Genomic DNA, 18,912 nt, shown 5'->3' with positions numbered 1-18,912 from the left:
ACATCCATCGATGTCATGGCCTGACTCTAGTAGCTACATTTACAATGTTCGTGCATTGACCTATGGCTTTGACGCTGTCAAATAAATGACAAATATGATAATGAAATATTCAAATAGTTACAGCATTGACTACAGTTTTGTTTTCTTAGACTTGAAAACACCTAAAACTTTGATCTTTTATCACAACAGTCTATCCATTATCAGATTATTTGACCACCCTTGAGATACTGGGGGGGAAAGGCTGTTATAAGTGCTGTTATAACTCCTGTTGCTAAGCGACTATTGAAAACCCATTTAGAGCAAGGCACTTTATTTCTTAATGTTGAATTATTTTTAACACTTGCTACACTGACAAAAGCATGCACCTGGGGCTTAACATCTGTTGAAATTAATGAGACAATTAAAGATCACTGGTAGACACTGAAGCCAACATAACCAAAGGGACTGTGCTTTGCAAGCAGTCACTGTTAACAATGCACAAGACGGCCCAGGCCGTAGCGTAACGGTCTGGGCACCGGACTGGTAATCCAGTCGCAGTGTGCCGCGGGTTCGACTCCCGGACCCGACACGGCCTTTACTGCATGTCATCCCCCCATCTCTCTCCCGTTTCCTGTCAGCCTACTGTCTGTCCCTTCAAAAATCAATAAAAGGCGTAAGCCGCAAAAAAATATCTTAAAAAAAAAAAAAACAATGCACAAGACTACTTGTTGAAACCTGGAAGATAGTTCACTGATTTAGTCTCCGTTGACAGGTCCCAAATGAAAAATATCATATACCCTACCCATTAATGTGTCTCTCATACCCAGGGCTGGACTGGCCACAGGTCATACCGGGCATATTCCCGGTGGGCCGCGACCGTAGGATAAAAAAATATATGTTTGGACAGGCAGGCAGGCCAATAGGCGGCAGGCCATTCTGCCAGTGCCATCATGATAATGTCACTGTACCTGTATCAGTGAGTGACAAATAAACCCTCTACAAAGGGTTGTGTAGTTGTCTGTTGGTTTGTATCATTTATGTTGTTCTGTAAAAGTGGTTGTTTATGTGTGCCTCGACGGAGCGGGCGGTAGAGTTTCTGCTACGGTATCTGCGCACTGGTTGTCGTGGGCCGGTCTGGGCCAAATTCATTTTTTGTCCCAGTCCAGCCCTGCTCATACCTCAAGTAACTGGCAACTTCAGCAGTGAAAAACAACAACAGCAGCAGCAACAAAACAGTAAAATAAGTAAAAAACGGTTGGTGAGGAAGGCGAAACACTAATGAACTTTAAGCATTTAAGTCTCTTTGCATTCTGGTACATAGAATACTGTACTTGCTGTGTTTGCATAATTGTCATCACAGTCTTTGCTTTGAAAGCTCAGTCTATACTTAACATTACATGCTGCGTGACCTTGGTGCTTTTAATGGAGGCATGTTAGTTTCTCCCCTGTTTTTTCTCACTATGTGACTGTGTGTCCCTTCTATGGTAAATGGTGCATGCAATGCATAGGCTATATAGCACCTTTATCCAAAGCGCTTTACAATGTGCAATACATTCACTTCTGTGAATGTCCTGGAGTGCTGGTGAAAGTTTACAGAGTGCTACCGAGGCGTTTCTGGACTGTTTTTAGTGTTACTTCAACTGCCCCTGGAGTTCCCAGACACTATTTTGGCCTTGTTACTAATAGTCCAGCCTTTTTTCCTTTTTGGCCAAATGTTTGGTACCCCCCCCTGGTTTCATTCTCCAATACGCTGCCATCCTGACATGAACAGTTTTGTGGTTTCAGAGAACTTTTTGCTGTGCAACAGCTATGCCACATAAAGCTTGTGTGGCTCGGTTGACTCATAGTGTGTTCTAAACTTGTACAGTAATTTGCAATTACATTAGTAACAAGCTTTAAAACCACAAAGAGCTGACGTCTAATCTGCAGCAAAAGCAAAATGAAACGTACTGTAAGGTTAAAACATGTATTTATTTATTTGTATATATATTATTCTTAAAATAAGCAATATGTATGCATGTAAGAAGATGGTTGTCTATGCATATATAAAGTATGGCATTGTTGTCACTATAGTTAGATCATATGAGTCTAACAAAAGCATAGCCAATTATCTCTGATGTTTATTCATTGATTGCATAGTCAACATTTTATGCAAAATGTCACAAGAAACTGTAGTTAAAATATAGGAATCCAAGTAAACATCAACCTCCTGTTGATTAACATCTTAATAAAGTTCTAAAAATGTCTTTGGATTAAGACATTTACCTCGAGGAGTTTAATAGTGTATGGATATTATGTAGCATGTTAGATTCTGCACCTTGATCTTTCAAAAAAAAAAAAACATGTTGCTGTACTGCTTCATGTACGTATCCTGAATTTTCAAGCATCAATATGGAATCAGTTGGCTTAATTTGGTTTGGCAGACAAAATGCCAAATGTATCATCATTTAGTTTGGTGACCTGGCTCGGGCATTGGTCCACTGACCGCACACACATGCTCTTATTGTCTGTGGAAGTCAAATTCTGATTGCCTGATTGCCTGTACGCGCGCGTGCACACACGCACACACGCACGCACGCACGCACGCACGCACGCACGCACACACACACACACACACACACACACACACACACACACACACACACACACACACACACACACACACACACACACACAGTGCAGTTCCTAGAACAGTTATTTTAGGCTATGTTTTCATCACCTGTAATACCAGACATTGCTCTTTGTGAGGTATTTTCCCAGTTCTGTTTACTGGATACTGGATCTAGGGAGGCAGTCATCAAATGCTGGAATTGGCCCCAGGTGATGTGAACTGGTACAAGTTGTACTCCGACTGTATGATGGAGGACAATACAGCATCTTGATCTCTTCTGAAAGCTCTACAGATCATAGGAGTAGATGAAAAAAGCTTACATTACTTAGTTCAATGAACAAGCCAGAGTTTTGAAGGTTTGTAGCATTTCTTTGCCTTATGTGTCATGTCATTTTTCAGGGAGACCTTCTACAAAGAAGTCGTAACTCTAAATAATGAAACAAATCTCACTTGAATCATTTCTAAACTTGTCCTTATCACCCCACTAAAAGCTGAATTGTGCCTTTGTGATTTCTGTGTCAACCTCACTGCGGATTTCAAGTCTGGAGGGAAAAGGGTGATATCTATTTAAAGCAGCACTGAGTGGAGCTGCATGCTTGAGATAACCAAGAAAAACATCAGCCACCTGCTACACAAAAGAAAAAGAAAGGCAAGTATGGAGTTACATTTGTGTCTTTATTAACCAAACAAAAGAAAAACATTTGAGAGAGAAAAAATCTAAACAGAGCAAAGAATAGTTTTGAATGAAAACAAATTAAAAACGCAATAAAAAAATATATTTGCAATCAGAAAAAAAAACCTTTCATTCGCAAACAAGGAAAAAAAACATTAAAAACATTTTATTTAGCACAACACATATTATTATTAACCAAACATTTTACTACTTATTTTGTTTTATGTAGTTTAAACAGTTTTTCCTTATTTTTTTACTCTTGAATTTTTAAAAGTTTTGTTCTCAATTATTTTTTCTTTTCTTTCAAATCTTTTTTTTTTTGCATGCAAATATATTTTTTGATTGCGTTTTTAATTTGTTTTCATTCAAAAGTATTCTTTGCTCTGTTTAGATTTTTTCTCTCTCAAATGTTTTTCTTTTGTTTGGTTAATAAAGACACAAAAGTAACTCCATAGGCAAGGAACACTGCACAGACTGTCAAACCACCCACATATTTGCTAAAAGGCTACTCAGAAATGAGTGTTTTTCAAACATTTTCATGTCAAGGATCCCAAATTCCTATGTGTTGTCATAATTTAGTTGCCTAATAGGTAACTAAAACTGATTTTAGTCAATTTACTTCCCATAGAGTCATTATGTCATTTCTGTCAAGCAAATCAGTTGAAAGTGGATAATAGACCTGCTGAACCCTTTGGTGTAACAACGTTTAATTAGCCTTTAACCACTTTAAACCTGGCAGCCCTTTTGTGGGCATCATAGGTGAACAAAGAAGAGGTTTCTTTTATGTCAAACAAAATTCATGTTTGAAAAAATTCCAAGATTTTCAAAAATAGCAGTGAGCTATTATATCAATCTGTGAGCCTGTAGATGGGTCATTTTCTCTATTCATCATACTCTTGGTACCTCTGTGCTGGTACGGCTGTGCAGAGGGCTGACTGGTTTGTCTCAGATGTGGGCTGTTCAGTAGGGATGCAGCAGTGGGAGAATGGGGGAGATAAGTAGAGGAGCAAGGTCCATGTTGGTTCCCAGGGATGAGCTGGTGGGATGATGCATCGATGAACCTGAAACATTTCAGACTAAAATAAAAAAATCTGCTTGATGAGCAGATTGTTTAATCCTCATCAATGAATCAGCAGTCCTGATTTTCAAGTGAAGTTCATTTGATCTGTTCTGTCATAACATAAATGGAAGGGACAAAACTAAATCAGAAATAGTATTTCCCTAAAACCTTTTTAAATCAAAGTTCCCTAGGTTCTCCATGGCTTTTTTTTAGCAAGTAACCAGATTTGTGTACTCAGATTCATACATAATGACATACTGTGAGTAATGCTAAGTATAAATCAGGCTTGTGTCCAGACAAGACACATCTTTTGAAATCTTTTGAATGGCATTTCCAACCACGTAGGAATAATGTGGTTCAAATCTGATTCGCTGTTGTTCAGACTTGATGAAAACCAATCTGAATCAAACGGATGGGATTTGGGTTGTTGTCATCCTGAACATGAGCCTCTGAGGCTTAAAGGAGAACATACTGTAGGTACCAGAGCATGGCTCATGGGAGGCTCTGAGGCCTAGAGGAGAACATACTGTAGGTACAGTACCAGAGCATGGCTCATGGGAGGCGCTGCAGGACGGGTCCAAGGCGCTGTCAATCATCTCCAGAGGGGAATGGCTTGGTTGCAGGGGATGGATGGTCAAGCAGTCTGTCAGCGCTTCCTGGGTCACATCAACAATGGATCGAAGCTAGAGACCCAGCATAAAAAAGAAAAAGAAAACATCATGGTTATTGTTGAGAGCAGCGTGACACAAAAATAGTTATAGTTACTAGTTACAAAGAGCTTTGCAACAACAATAATTAAAAACAACAGAGAAACAATAAGAGTAAAGGAAGGAAAAGAGATATTGTCTAAACATGTGCACATTCACTCACGCCGCACGCACACACGCACGCACGCACGCACACACGCACGCGTCGCACACACACAACATTAGCAATCATCCACTAACTCATATCTTCCCTCTACTCTGACGTTTTCCCAACCATTGGTACACAATACAACACACACAGTAATAATATAAGTAATAATAAATTACAGTTCTTGTTTTTACCTGCTTCTATTTTTATGGATATGAGGATATGAGCACGTCTGCCTTTGTGCTATTGATCCATTGCTGTTTTAATCATATATCGTATTATTTGACTGTGCCTTGAAGTTCCTGTTATGACTTGTTCTGAGTTTTGTGTTGCTTATTTATTCTCCTCTATTCCCTATTCTAACTCTTCCTGAAATTGCAAATGACACTTGATTGACAATTTGTGGACTGTAATGGCTGGACCAGTCTTGTGATGTAGTGTCCAGATTTCAGTTAATGAACTATACAATTGCGATATCTGGCTAAATGTGAAGAGAGGAAAAAGGATGGAAATGTTATCAGTCAAGCTGAAGGAAATGATTAGACCTTCTATTAAAATCAACTTGGTTGTTCAAATCTTGATAGAATCTTGGTGGTGTGGCAGCTGTGGCTTCCGTTTTGTTTACATTTGGATTGTGTGCCTTCTAATCTTTCAGATTATTAAAATTCCAGTATGATATTACTGTAACATTGCATTTGGTCAAGCAATTTATTCTTTTCAAAGTAATAGGTCAAAATGAACTGAAGTGAAAGCCCATAAATATTGTTCCAGTATTTTTGCAGACATAAAAATAACATGAACACAAAGATGTTTACAGAACCAATTTGCATGTCCTACTGTAAGAAACTATTCTAAAATGCATTAGAGCGTTCAGAACATGATAGAAGTATTACTGTATTACACTATGAAAAAGTATGAAGAGCACTTTGAACATAATTTATTACTGAAAGAAGCTGTGCAAGTGGGAGACTTTATCAAATGTTACTGTTTTTAGTAACAATCTTCTGTGACTGTATCTATGGCGACAAAACCTTCACTGAAATGAGAGCTAACACACTTTATTCTCACACAACAATCTCTTAACTTCATTGTGCTACACTGACCAAATACTGTGGCAATAGCAGATGGTGGAGGCCAAGATCAATCACACTTGGAAGGAGCCACAGAAATACCCCTTAAACAGTCTCAACTGTGGAGAAAATGGAGAAAATGGAGGAAATAGACAAAACAGCAGATCTATTAGCTCACAACGCATCACACCGCGACACATTGTGAGCTTGCCGATCTGATATTTTCAAAATGTGTTGAATTGTCCGTACTATTGTTGAATTGTAAATCACAGTACCCTATATAAAATACAATTATTTTGGTGGTATACAATATATATTTTGGGGATTTCCTGAGCCTTTATTTAAAAGGTATAGGCTATTTGTGGAGAGAGACAAGAAACACGGGGAGACAGTAGAGGATTGGCTTGCAGAAAATGGTCCGTCTCTCTGGGAATCAAACCAGGAATAAGTAAACATCTGTACATATACTGCAGTTTGAGTAATCCTTACCTTCTTGCGAAATTGCCTCTCTTTGGAAGAGTGGGATTTCACATGCTTTCTCAAGGAGCTGGGGTCAGTGTATCGCTTTACACAGCCCGGGACCTGGCATGCATAAGGCTTCTAAACCACCACAGGCATAAGAAAACATGCATGCACGCACGCACGCACGCACGCACCCACGCACGCACGCACGCACACACACACACACACACACACACACACACACACACACACACACAATGACACACACACTTTGAATACTTCCCATCATTTTCTTTCAGTGTCCATTTACATATTCATATACACATGAAAGAAGGGTTCAATTAGTATTTTTTTAAATAAATATCACACTTGTGTGAAGTGAGGTGCGCTCTTATCATCATACATCACATTCCGCGCTCAGCCAATCAAATCATCACAAAAGTCATTGCGGCCAATCACTTTTGGCGTCATCGCTATGGGGTGATCAGCCAATCACAAGTGATCAGCCAATCACAAACTATGTTTGTGTTCACACAAACACTCAAATCTGGGCATAGCACCCCTCAAAAGAAAAACTTGAAAAGGTGCTCCTTGGAGCAAAGGTCCTCGCCACGTCAGGTAGGTAATTGTGGCCTCCTGGTGGTGCTATAATAAGCCAATGTGAAAAGGGTGCCATTTCTTCTTAGACTTCAGGACTAATAAGCTGTCATATTATCAATCGTAATAAACATATCAGACAGTGTAAGTACAAGTAGATGCAAGTATTTGATTCAGTCAGACCAGGAGAAGAGATCAAACATATCCCCACCTGTGATATGAATGAATGACCAAAGAATGCATGCATTTGGGATGTGAGATGCCGGATGCTTACTGTGTCCAGGTGGGTGCGCTGGTGTTTAGCTCTATCACTGGAGTTGCTGAAAGCCTTGTGGCACGCAGGGTGTTGACACACATACGGCTTCTCCCCTGTATGGCTACGCAGGTGGATTTTCAGGTTTTCTAGCCGAGAAAAGGCCTTTTTACAGCCCTCAAACTGCAAAGACACAAACAATGCACACACAAAATGTCACTTTTACACATGGGCAGTACTACGTTACATTTATAGGTAGATGTCCCCAGAAAACGCAGATTGAATCTGCAGCCTTCGATCGTCGTAAAAGGCTTCAGCTTCACATCTAAACATAATTTTTTATCTGCAAAAAACATCAGGATTATTTTGCCAATACATTGTAGGCATTTCTGGCTGTGGTCCGTGTAACCAGCAGGGGTCAGTGTTTATGCACAGGGAAATAAATTGCATCACCTGTACTTGACAGCTGCTGCTGATCTAACCAAACAAATGCATGAAACACATTCTGAATACATTAATGATAATCAGACAGACAATATGATCTCTACAGGATAGAGTAGAACACGGGGCAACAAGAGACTGCGATATGCTGCAGGCCTCATTTATTTTATTTTTTTAAATGTACTATTGTTGTCCTGTTATTTGACTTTTCTCCCATCGTTTCTTTCTCTAATCTTATGACTTATGATTGTTGTTAGATTGTTCGAAAAGTAATTCCACCCTCTCTTTTACACCTGCAAACTTGTGAAGTGACAATAAACTTGAAGTTGAAGAATAACTACCGTTTACCGTATATTTATGAATACAACACACATTTACTGCCCTTACCCATGTTTTTGGGGTCAGCAGAGCAGCCCACCTTTCATTACCACCCCCCATTACAGTGACCTCATTTTTTAAATATGTGAATCATCATCATGCTTTCCTACTGTACAGCCAGCGTTTCTCTCTCTCCCTCTCTCTGGTCACGGGAGGTTGGAATGTCCTAAACTTCATAGGGGAGAGTCATAGGTCATAGACCATGACAGGTTTTGTTATTCTTCCTCCAGAACTGGATTCTTTACATACCACTACCTCTTCATTAACCAGTGAAAAGGTCCAAACTAAAATTAAGCTTCCTTTAATATCTTACTACTTGAATTCCAATGACAAATGCTTGTCATTCCTTCCTATTCAATTAGCGTGCTTAGGATATTTCTTGGGAACATCTGTGTTAAAAAAAAGGATGATAAGCCAGACCTACAGAAGACAAAAACAACCATCCTGTAGAGCAACGGTTCACAACGAGGGGTTTCACTGTTATCTCATAAGTACAGTACAGTACAGTACAGTACAGTACAGTACAGTACAGTACAGTACAGTACAGTACAGTACAGTACAGTACAGTACAGTACAGTACAGTACAGTACAGTACTAAAGGAATTCTGGAAAATATTCTCATAGATTCTTATTGTGGTACCAGAGAAATAAATTGCATGGGTGTCCGTGGCCTAATCAATGCATATAAAACTTGAAATGTCCTTGAAATGAAAAAGATGGAGAATGCCACTATCAGTTTATAAGCCAGTGATGTAGCCTAGGTTTTCTCAGGCGGTATACCATAATTATTCCCAGTGCGACGTACAGGCTAGCCGCTATACACTTGCACGTGGTCAACGGCGTATATATATACTGTATAGAGAGAGAGAGAGAGAGAGCGTATAACGGTATAGAACACACCACTTTCTTAAGCTGACGTATAAACCATGTGCTCAATCAAAGAGGTTATCAGACGGACTGGGAGTTACACTTTGACTTTGCATTTGTTTCTTATGTTATCATAGTAGGCTACTGAATGCAAATTAGATCACATCACTGACTGCAGTCCATGCAGAACTAATCATCAGTTTATTGTATCCAACTGTGGGGAAAATGCAACTTCTTTTTCAAATGTGACAAAAGCGGCAAGCTCACAACACACTGCAGTGCTTTGTGAGCTTGTAGATCTGCGATATTCAGGATGTGCAAGGCATAAATTGAGCATTAAAAGCCTGTGTATTCTGTCTGTAATGCTCTTCGGCACAAAAAGTACACTGACAACTCCAAAACATGGTGGAATGAAAAGGATATAAGCAACACATGAAAGGGATAACCAAAACTGGATAGCAAAAGATAAAAAAAAATATATAGACAGGCAGAGGGAAAATGATAAATAATTATTCTGAATCAAAGTACAAATAGAACTGGGAGACTTCCAGACAGTGGCCATGGGGATGGCTGTATGTCAGCACTCTTTCGCTCTCTTCTTTCACTGTTTCTGTCTGTCTCTATCTCACAAAGCTCTCGTGAAGCTCTCATAAAGCGTAGAGGCTTTTTAGATGTTTCATTGGTCTGAAAAGGCAGCAACATTAGGCCTAAGCAACATGGATACTCAGTGAAGCTCAATGCCACAGCCAGCCTCTGACAGCTCTTGGCAAGCGCCCATGCATGCCTCTCGGTAAACAATGACTGATCCAGTCAGTGCCAGCAGTCAGTCTGGTGCCCATGCAGCAGCCCACTGTCTTGCTCTGAGGTCAGTGATTTCTAATCTTTTTCTCTTCCATCCTTATACCGTCATCTATCAAGCACATTTCCTAATACCTGTACTTTTGTCTTTTATTACCTTTTTTATATTAAAGCAGCACTATGTAACTTTTTAACAACTATATAGCATATTATGTCCCACAAAATTAGAAAGTTACATGTTTAAGAAATAACATTCATCCTTCCATAAATGTATAGACTCAGGCAAGGCACTATAAGGCAGAACTGCCACTCACAGCATTTTGCATGGATAGGCTGAGCCGTCTCTGGTTATATTCCTGCCCAGAGACCTGTGTTGCATACAGTTCATAGCATCACCTCCTTCAGATTCAGATACCTTCATGTGTGTACACACATAGGAATTTGTTTTGACATTAACATGTACGTGTGCATTCAATTCTTCCTTTCTGGCCTTGCTCTCTTCTCACTCCACTGTCCAAAAGCACACCAACTGCCATAAGATTAGCTCTAGTTTTCACATTATCTTCAATAGTTTCTAAACAAACAAAGACCTCATCACACTCTTTTATGGCACTTTCAGAGAATTTCATTTGTTCTGTTTGCTCTTAAAAAATAAAATCAAATATGACTTTTGTTGAAGGAAAATGTGGGAGTAAAACAATCTGACTTTCTTTTATTTGTTCATACTGTATTGTTTGGCAGAACAGGGTGAATGTCATGTGTGCATACTGTATGTGTGTGTGTGTGTGTGTGTGTGTGTGTGTGTGTGTGTGTGTGTGTGTGTGTGTGTGTGTGTGCGTGCGTGCGTGCGTGCGTGCGTGCGTGCGTGCGTGCGTGCGTGCGTGCGTGCGTGCGTGCGTGTATATGTATATAAATATATATGCCTACTGTGTTGGCTCAGCAGTGGGTTGAAAATGTATTTTTATACAATCAAAACCCATGGTATATCAATATCCATGGTAAACTAATTAAATTAATTAAATCTCCTTGGCATCAGCAGGACTTGAATATCAAAGCAGATAAAAAATATTACTGTATATCCTTGAATGAAAATTCAATCATATACGATGGGGCTCACATATTCAACTTAATTCATCAACCAAACCACCATCCCAGTACTTTACTGATTTCAGAGGGTCAAGTACAGACAGACAGACAGACAGACAGACAGACAGACAGACAGACAGACAGACAGACAGACAGACAGACAGACAGATAAGAGACTATCCATGTGGTGATTCAATATAACAGATATAATCACATATAACAGATATGGTAGTCTATTAACACCATAGGAGTCAAGTATGTGTTAATAAAGTGTTCAATCATCATTAAACAGATTATGAAATGACAGGTGCAAGTCTGTGCGTGCCCTGCATGTTTGCTGTGTAACCAAAGCCTCGTCATTGTTCAGAAACTGGCTCATGGATCATTTGCCATTCATCATGCTCTTGTACCTGCCAATCCTGCGTTACGAAAGCTGGACTCTACCTCTACGATAATTATATGGTCTGCTAGGTGGTTTCTGTTCAAGCTGCCTGACCAAGTGTTTCTCTCCGAGTATCTACACGTTTTGCTTGATTGATTTCTGAGATTCTGATGGCTTCTCATCAGGGATACTCTGACCTCTGTCATTTGCAGATATTTAACCACTATAATATCTCATTTGGTAAAAACAAGATAGGGTCTAATAATGGCATGGCATGACCTCCATTGAGGAATATTTTTCACAATATGTGAAAAATATTCTGGGAATTAAACTTCCTTGGCCTACTGGTAGCATGCACAAGAAATGTGGAGCTGATTGGTCCAATCAGTTGTTAGCGATACTATCCCTGGACGGTAGACACACGCACGTACGTATGCATGCACACACGCACACACTCACTGCCAGTATAACATAAAATAAAGATGAAACAAATACTACTAAATGTTACTTTCTATCTATTCTATGTTTAGCAAGGGATAGTGGAAATAAGCTTAAATAATTTCTTGTAAGTGCATGATTCATAATAAACAGACTCATCCAATGATTGAGGGCCATAGCAACAGAGCTGGGTCCAACTAATAAGTTAGTATTTTGGTACAAAAGGTCGACTGCAGGGTGTGAGTGCAGTTAATATTTGACTGGTGAATGAAGAATGGTTGGTCTTTTACCTAAACATAATTTGTATATTCTGAGATCATCGGTTTACTTTCCATGAGCATACCATAGAAATGAGAAAATACTCAAATTATGTGGTACAAAAATAAAACTCAATATTTCATTCATTTATTCACGTCGTTTTGGTGACAGTCCTTGGGGCTTACTTTTCAGTGTGTGGAATATCCCTTCTTTTTGTAACTAGATGCCTTCATTTTGTAACTAGATGTTCGGGCCTTCACATATAGATGTTCAGACTATACTTTGTGGCCTTCCAACCTATTTTAAAGTTGTCCATATGGCATTGTTACATTGGTAATTGTGCCGCCCACCATCTATACTGTAGATATTGATATGTATATATTTTAAGCCACTATTCATCCTTTAAATCAAGTTTAAAGTTGTCTCCATATATGGGCATGTTACGTTTGTGACTGCTACCGTCCACTAACCCACAAGGAAATTCAATATATAGAAAAGATTACTCTTTTGCCATGCATATTATGAACCCAATTGATTTGGATGTGCACACCATCTCTTCATGAAATCTTGTGGTACCTCACTAATGATCTGCCAACAGGCCAAATTAGTATCAATAATAATAATAATAATTACATACTGTCAATTATTAGGAAGAATTGGTTTCCTGTTGAATCACTTTCCCAGACAAATAAAGCTAAAAACACATCAGAGGCAGGCCCATTAATAAACAGCTTTCGATTAATTTAACTGAAAGCCTTTGGCTACAGAACCAGACCAGAGTAACGCCAGTCTAGGGGGCATCACCTTCCCAGAAGAAGGGCCAAGTTTGTCAGAGGATGACCTGGCAGACACTCTCCTGCTGACAGGCCTAGGGGCAGCTGGACGGTTCTCGGAGAGACGGGAAACCAACTGGGGCCCTGCCAGATCTGAAGTGCTAGGCTGCCTTTGTGCTGATTTAGTAACTACATAATTGAGTTAACTGCCATGTCAGTTTCACAGTTCCACTAATTTAGCCCATTGCTATAGTTGGGAAAAGGACAAGCCATATCTTTAAGATGCATTGTGTGATGCGTCTTATGAAGGTTTCATTGAGACATAAGCCTGTACAAACATGTACACACTGGTCATTCATGTTGTTGCCTAACCCCCTGCCTGCTTCTATGTTGTCAAAATCTTTCCAGATTCTAAGCTTCAGCCTCCCCAAGCTCCTGCCAGATCTGTCGAAACACCCAGGCACCTCCCCCCCCCCCCCCCACACTCTTTAGAATCTGTTCTTCCCCTCTCACAGACTCCACTACTGTGTTAATTTTCCAGCTCAAGATGACTTCCACGTGGTGCTTCAGCTGAACGACCATTAAAGCGACCTGTATCCATGAGTCAAAGTGCTGAACAACCAAAATAATTAGGTAGATACATTTAAACGAACTGCATCTTCACTTGACATGATAATAAACTAAAAATGTTTTGACATGGGATGCTGATGGGAGTAGAGTTGGCTTGTTTCTGTCATTCCCCTGGTTTATCAGTAGGTGCATTTCTGTGTATTCATTGCATACTGCAGCCTTGCCCATACATAGATGCAGTGAACACAAACTGGAGCCACCTTTGGAACATTATTTTGAGGCTCAAAGGCTGTTAAGAAACACTGAAAACTGTACTTAAGTCTTCATGAATCTCTCTACTATGTTGTATATAGACTAGAGTATCCACATAGTGTGTAAGATAACTGCGTGAAAAGACACGGAAATGGATAATGATGGGTACCGTGCACTTGTTGGGTTTCTCTCCTGAATGGACCCTCATGTGGATGAGAAGCTTGTACCGTGCGTTGAAAGGCTTGAATCTGCGTGGACACCACGCCCAGAAGCATGTGAACTCCTCACCTTTGCGCTGGTCCACATGAATCTTTTCTATGTGCCTTACCAACTCCTCCTTTTGGTCACAAACAGCACTGCAGTCCAGCCATCTACAGCCATGACCTCCATAGTCCTCCAGCTCTCCTTCCTCTTCCTCCAGCATTGGAATTTGGGGTAAGACGCTGACCCCATGTCTGAGAACTTGGGAATGGGGGTTATGGGATGGAGTCTGTATCTGTCTGTGATGCCTGTTGAAGTGAATGTTTTGGTGGGCGTGGTAGGGCGGTGGTGGGCCCTGGGGGGGAGAAGGTGATGATCGTATATCTGTTGACAGTGCTGGTTGTAATTGTAGCAAAGGTTGCAGGTTGTTGGTAGGCTCCATGTGATGCACTAAGGTCTTGTCCAACATTACTCCTTCCTCTGGGAGACATTGATGTTCCACCACCATGTTAGCCATCTGACTCTCCAGAGCACCACCTTCCTCCAGCCTCTGCATGCGGTCACACTCAGCCCCAGACCGGTCTTCTGTCAGTGGTGCCAGGGCCATCAAAGACCCTGGGAGGCCGCGGGTGTTGACATGGGGAATGCAGCGGCCTCTCACACCCAGGAAGTGACCGTAGACCTCGGGTTGCACAGGTGAGCTGGTGGAGTGAGAGGCCGGAGAGCTCCGGGAACCATTAATGTATGCCACCAGTGAGGTAGGTGAGGTGCGTATGATGGAGTTGAAATCGATGCCCATGACATCTGATAAAGGTGACGAAGAGAGGGCTCGCTTCTTAGAACGTGAAGATTGTTTGGGGCTACCTGAATCACCCGTAAAGAGGTAGGAAGGCAGAGAGGCTGAGTTGCTGGTGCCGCCTGATGCTGTTGTACCAGACATGGCAGTGCCTGGGGAAAGGCTGAAATGTTCTCCGCCCTCACTGGCCTGGGTATAGCCTTGGGGTGGCCCTAGTGGAGGAAGGATGCGATAGCCATAGCTCCAGTCCTGTCTGCCACTCAACATCGACTGTGTTTCAGCTATGCTGAGGGTAGTGGAGGCTAGAGATTCTCTGGACATCAAGGATCTGAAATACAAGCAGTTTCAGTGTTTAATGACAGCATCAAATACACTGCAGTTGGAGTGTGCACGTTTATTAGCACTTAGAAACATAATGCCTGATCTATACTTGGTTATGTATAAATCATACTTAAGTCTTACCAACCTGGCATCAGTGTGTGGTGGAGGAACACCTTGTGGATGAACGGTGGTGTGTGTTGCTGGCGGACCTGATGTAAAAAGTTGGCCTGTTACCCGTGATGCTGAACACATACTCTGGACAACCATGGGACTACTGGACACCCTCAAGTTAGCACTGGCTGTCTGGCCACACACCTTCATGGAAGGCCCTGGTGTACAATTACCTGCTGGACACAAAGGTAAAAAGTTGTCAGATTTCACTAACCCAACTTCCACATGACAGCTTAGGCAGAGTAGTAGGAGTGGTGGTGGTGACGGGGTAACATATCATTGTTCCGACCTCCCGTTAGTCTGACGGATTAACAACACTCCCAAACCCGGGCAGAATCCAAACCCTGGAAAACCCGGTCACGTAGGTCGATAACCCTAACGTCAGTCTTAACCGGCCACGCCTAAGTCTTAACCAGCCACGTAGGTCGCTAACCTCAGTATTAACCGGCCATGTAGGTCGGACTAACAGGAGGTCGGACGGGAGGGTTCTAATAAGGGCAGCCCCCCTTATTAGAACCCGGGAAAGCCTCTGTGTTTTAGATTTTAGCATTGGTTATTCAAAAATAGCAGATATAAAAGTTCACAGCACACCAAGCTTGTACATCTGCTATTTTTGAACATGTTAACACTTGAAAGTGTGAGAAGTATTGATTTAGAAGGCATTAGAAATGTTAATGGGTGTGTAACACACTAGTACCGTGAATTTATTTTAATTGGTGAGACCTTTTAAAAAGATTGTACTATGCATCTCACTGCTGAGGATACATTATTGCCTATTTATTCACACTGCCAATGATCTAATGTTTCAGCTAGAACTGATGTCATACAAGATTACTGTAGGCTAATTTAAACCATTTTTGTAATTTAAATAATAGAAATAGTATTTCTTGCCAGAAGTATCACTAGGCATCATATTTTGTCAAGTCTCAATGATTCAACTGGGAACAGGCCAAGATGTTGTCAAAGGAGCACTTATATATTTTTCAGATTTTACACAGAAACCCTGGTTACATAACAATATCCTGACAAGGAGACACGCCATAATAGAAACCACAACAAATGCAACAGATTTTGTGTGGTTCACCAGAGGCTTGCAGACTGTTGAAATCCCTGTCCAGACCTGAGCAGGCCAGAGAAGCTTTCTGCTCTGTTAATCACTAATGAGCTTTTCTCCTCTTTCTGCTTCTCTCCTCTGTTGAGAATTTAGGGACAAACTTTATGCTTGGTTAATTATCTATAAATAAGAGGACAAGTAGTTTAGGGAGGGGACTGTAGGCATGGGAGGGCCACATTGAGAGGAAGTGAAGTATGAAGATGTGCATGTAAATCGGCACAGTCACATTCTGATTATTGATTAAGTTAAAACTAAAGTTAAATTTAACATTAAGAATTGTATTGTGAGTTGTACTTCTAGGGAGAGTTCTCCCTACACCACAACATCAGATTGTTCTTTAGAATCGTAGCAATATCTGGCTCATGAACGTTTGGGAAATTGCTTAGAAATAGAGTCCAATTAGACGGAAGCCTCTCAACAAAATCATCAGATTTGACTGAGGGGCTGCCACCGTGCAACCTCCAGAAATAGAGTCCAACTAGAACTGCACTCTGTCGAGTGCCTACTAGTGCGCAAGCAGAGCGCGCAAGTACTGTCGACCGCTACAAACTGTCAAATCTTAGCTTCTCTGTGAAAGAACGTTTGAAATATTTAATTATTAGGTTTAGCTATTTGCTACGTACCTAGTTTTTGGAGGTAAAAAAGTAGTATTGTTAAGTATGGTAAGAGACGGCTTTCGATGGTGACGTATACAGTATGTCAATCAGTGTCGGGTGGATTAAAGGAAAGATGAAAGGTGGAAAGGAAATGCCTCTATGTATATGTAATTAGTAAGTTGATTAGCGGTACACTGTGGTTACTTTGCGTTGTCGTTTGATGCGTATGCGCCGTGCCAGCGTATGACGTCCGGGTATAACTGGTATAACTAGCTCTCAATGATGACGTAATAAAGATGTAGATTAAAGGACCCAATGCCAGAGTGTAATTGGTTTTCGGTGGTGACGTAATGACGATATGTTTTAGTGTCGGGAGGATTAAAGGTAATGCCCCTATATGTATACATGTATGTAATCTGACACCACTGCCATATCAAGCACAAGTAGTCATTCCGTCATACGCTGGCACGGCGCATACGCATCAAATGGCGACATGGACGAAAACTATCACTTGCGCGAGATCTATCAATCAAAACTCTACAAAGTCCTCTACCTCTATGTTCATTATGTCTGCAAAAAGCCATCGTAACATTATGTACATATGATGTGGGAATGTCCAAATTACAGACAAATATACCTTGTTTACCACATTCTGTTATTCATTTAAACAATGACCCATCTCTTGGCCGGTAGGCTATAACGGCAGAAAAGAGGATGCTAGTAATGAGATAACCTCAGTATCCATCATTAGAAGATGCCCGTCTAATCGATGAGGTTCTGAGATTGGTGCTCGAGCACAGGGAGCAAGGACGGATTCGATCCAAACATTACTTAATTGCAGTGGTAGCCCAGAAGGTTAAAGCAGTACTTCACTAGGTTGAACACGTGTACTTCTGCATCAGAGATTGAGATTGATTTGTTTTTGTCTCCTTCCTTCCTTCTGGGTTTGATCTACAAGCTCCCAACTGGAGCTTGTAGCTCATGTCTACACATCCAAGCTCACAGTGTGTTGTGAGCTGGTACATCTGTTATTTTAACTAGGCTAAAAATGCACCATGCCTCTGTACGTCTGTTTGTCTGTTCGCCCCATCAAATTCGACACACGTGTTCCACACAGCCACAGGGAGTGCAGTGCCCGGTGTTGAGCCGGTCGGACCCGGTCGGACCCACAGTCACAAAAGGCCTCTGCCAGGCTCTGGACAGGGCCCCCTACCCAGGGTCCATATGGAGCTGGCCTCTTCTGACATCACAACACTCCATATTTGGTCATGACTGACACAGAACTCCATATAGGAATAAAGGGACACAGAGAGACAGATTCAAAATCTCCATATATGGGCATAAAAGGGAGACAGATGGGTGGAACGGGTACTCTGACACACGGGTACAACGGGTATCGCATAGCCGGGTGGGGCATGGATCTCCAACTTACATCGTTACTGACTAGGTGCTCTACAGCCGTCAGCCGGGAGCCAGTCTAGTTATAGATGATTATGAGTTTGATATGAGAATGAAGCATTACCTTTGAAACTATCAGAGACGCCCAGTCTTGTCTGGATGGCAGTTGTCACTGTGTGGGAGGGAGGCTGAAGAGTAGACATTTGATGGCAAGGTGAAGCGCTTGACAAATATGTCTGTTTCCCTGTACTCAAGTTACTCAACTGCCTGCGGAGGCTCAGCGCTGGGAAGTCGACAGCATTCCCACCCAGCTGTTTCCCGGAGGCAGAGAAATGGATAGCACCTCCTCTTGCTTTATCCATACCTGTGGAAGAACTAAGGTCGGCCCTTTGGGGAGACAGAGCACTATGCATGGGCATCCTGATGGATGGCGACTGGTGCCCTGTCATCATGCACAATGATGGGGGCACACCACAGGGAGACACCAGGAGTTGGCATCCTTTTCCATTCAT

General features: G+C 41.4%; 1 protein-coding gene across 1 annotated transcript in view; it reads right to left on the bottom strand.

Moving 5' to 3' along the window:
* glis3 (GLIS family zinc finger 3) overlaps positions 1-18,912 on the bottom strand; it is a gene marked incomplete at both ends in the record, with an annotated part of 21,463 nt that extends 2,551 nt beyond the window's left edge. Inside the window, 7 exons of the mRNA XM_083794384.1 lie at positions 4,167-4,324; positions 4,897-5,006; positions 6,738-6,848; positions 7,582-7,743; positions 13,973-15,128; positions 15,267-15,465; positions 18,660-18,912. Coding sequence (XP_083650510.1) covers positions 4,167-4,324; positions 4,897-5,006; positions 6,738-6,848; positions 7,582-7,743; positions 13,973-15,128; positions 15,267-15,465; positions 18,660-18,912 — 2,149 coding nt within the window. The remainder of the gene's footprint in view (positions 1-4,166; positions 4,325-4,896; positions 5,007-6,737; positions 6,849-7,581; positions 7,744-13,972; positions 15,129-15,266; positions 15,466-18,659) is intronic.

Source organism: Protomyctophum parallelum (assembly GCF_964188405.1).
Source record: "Protomyctophum parallelum genome assembly, chromosome: 21".
Classification (NCBI taxonomy): domain Eukaryota; kingdom Metazoa; phylum Chordata; class Actinopteri; order Myctophiformes; family Myctophidae; genus Protomyctophum; species Protomyctophum parallelum.
The sequence above is the reverse complement of the archived record's forward strand: the minus strand, read 5'-3'. Positions and strand labels throughout refer to the sequence as shown.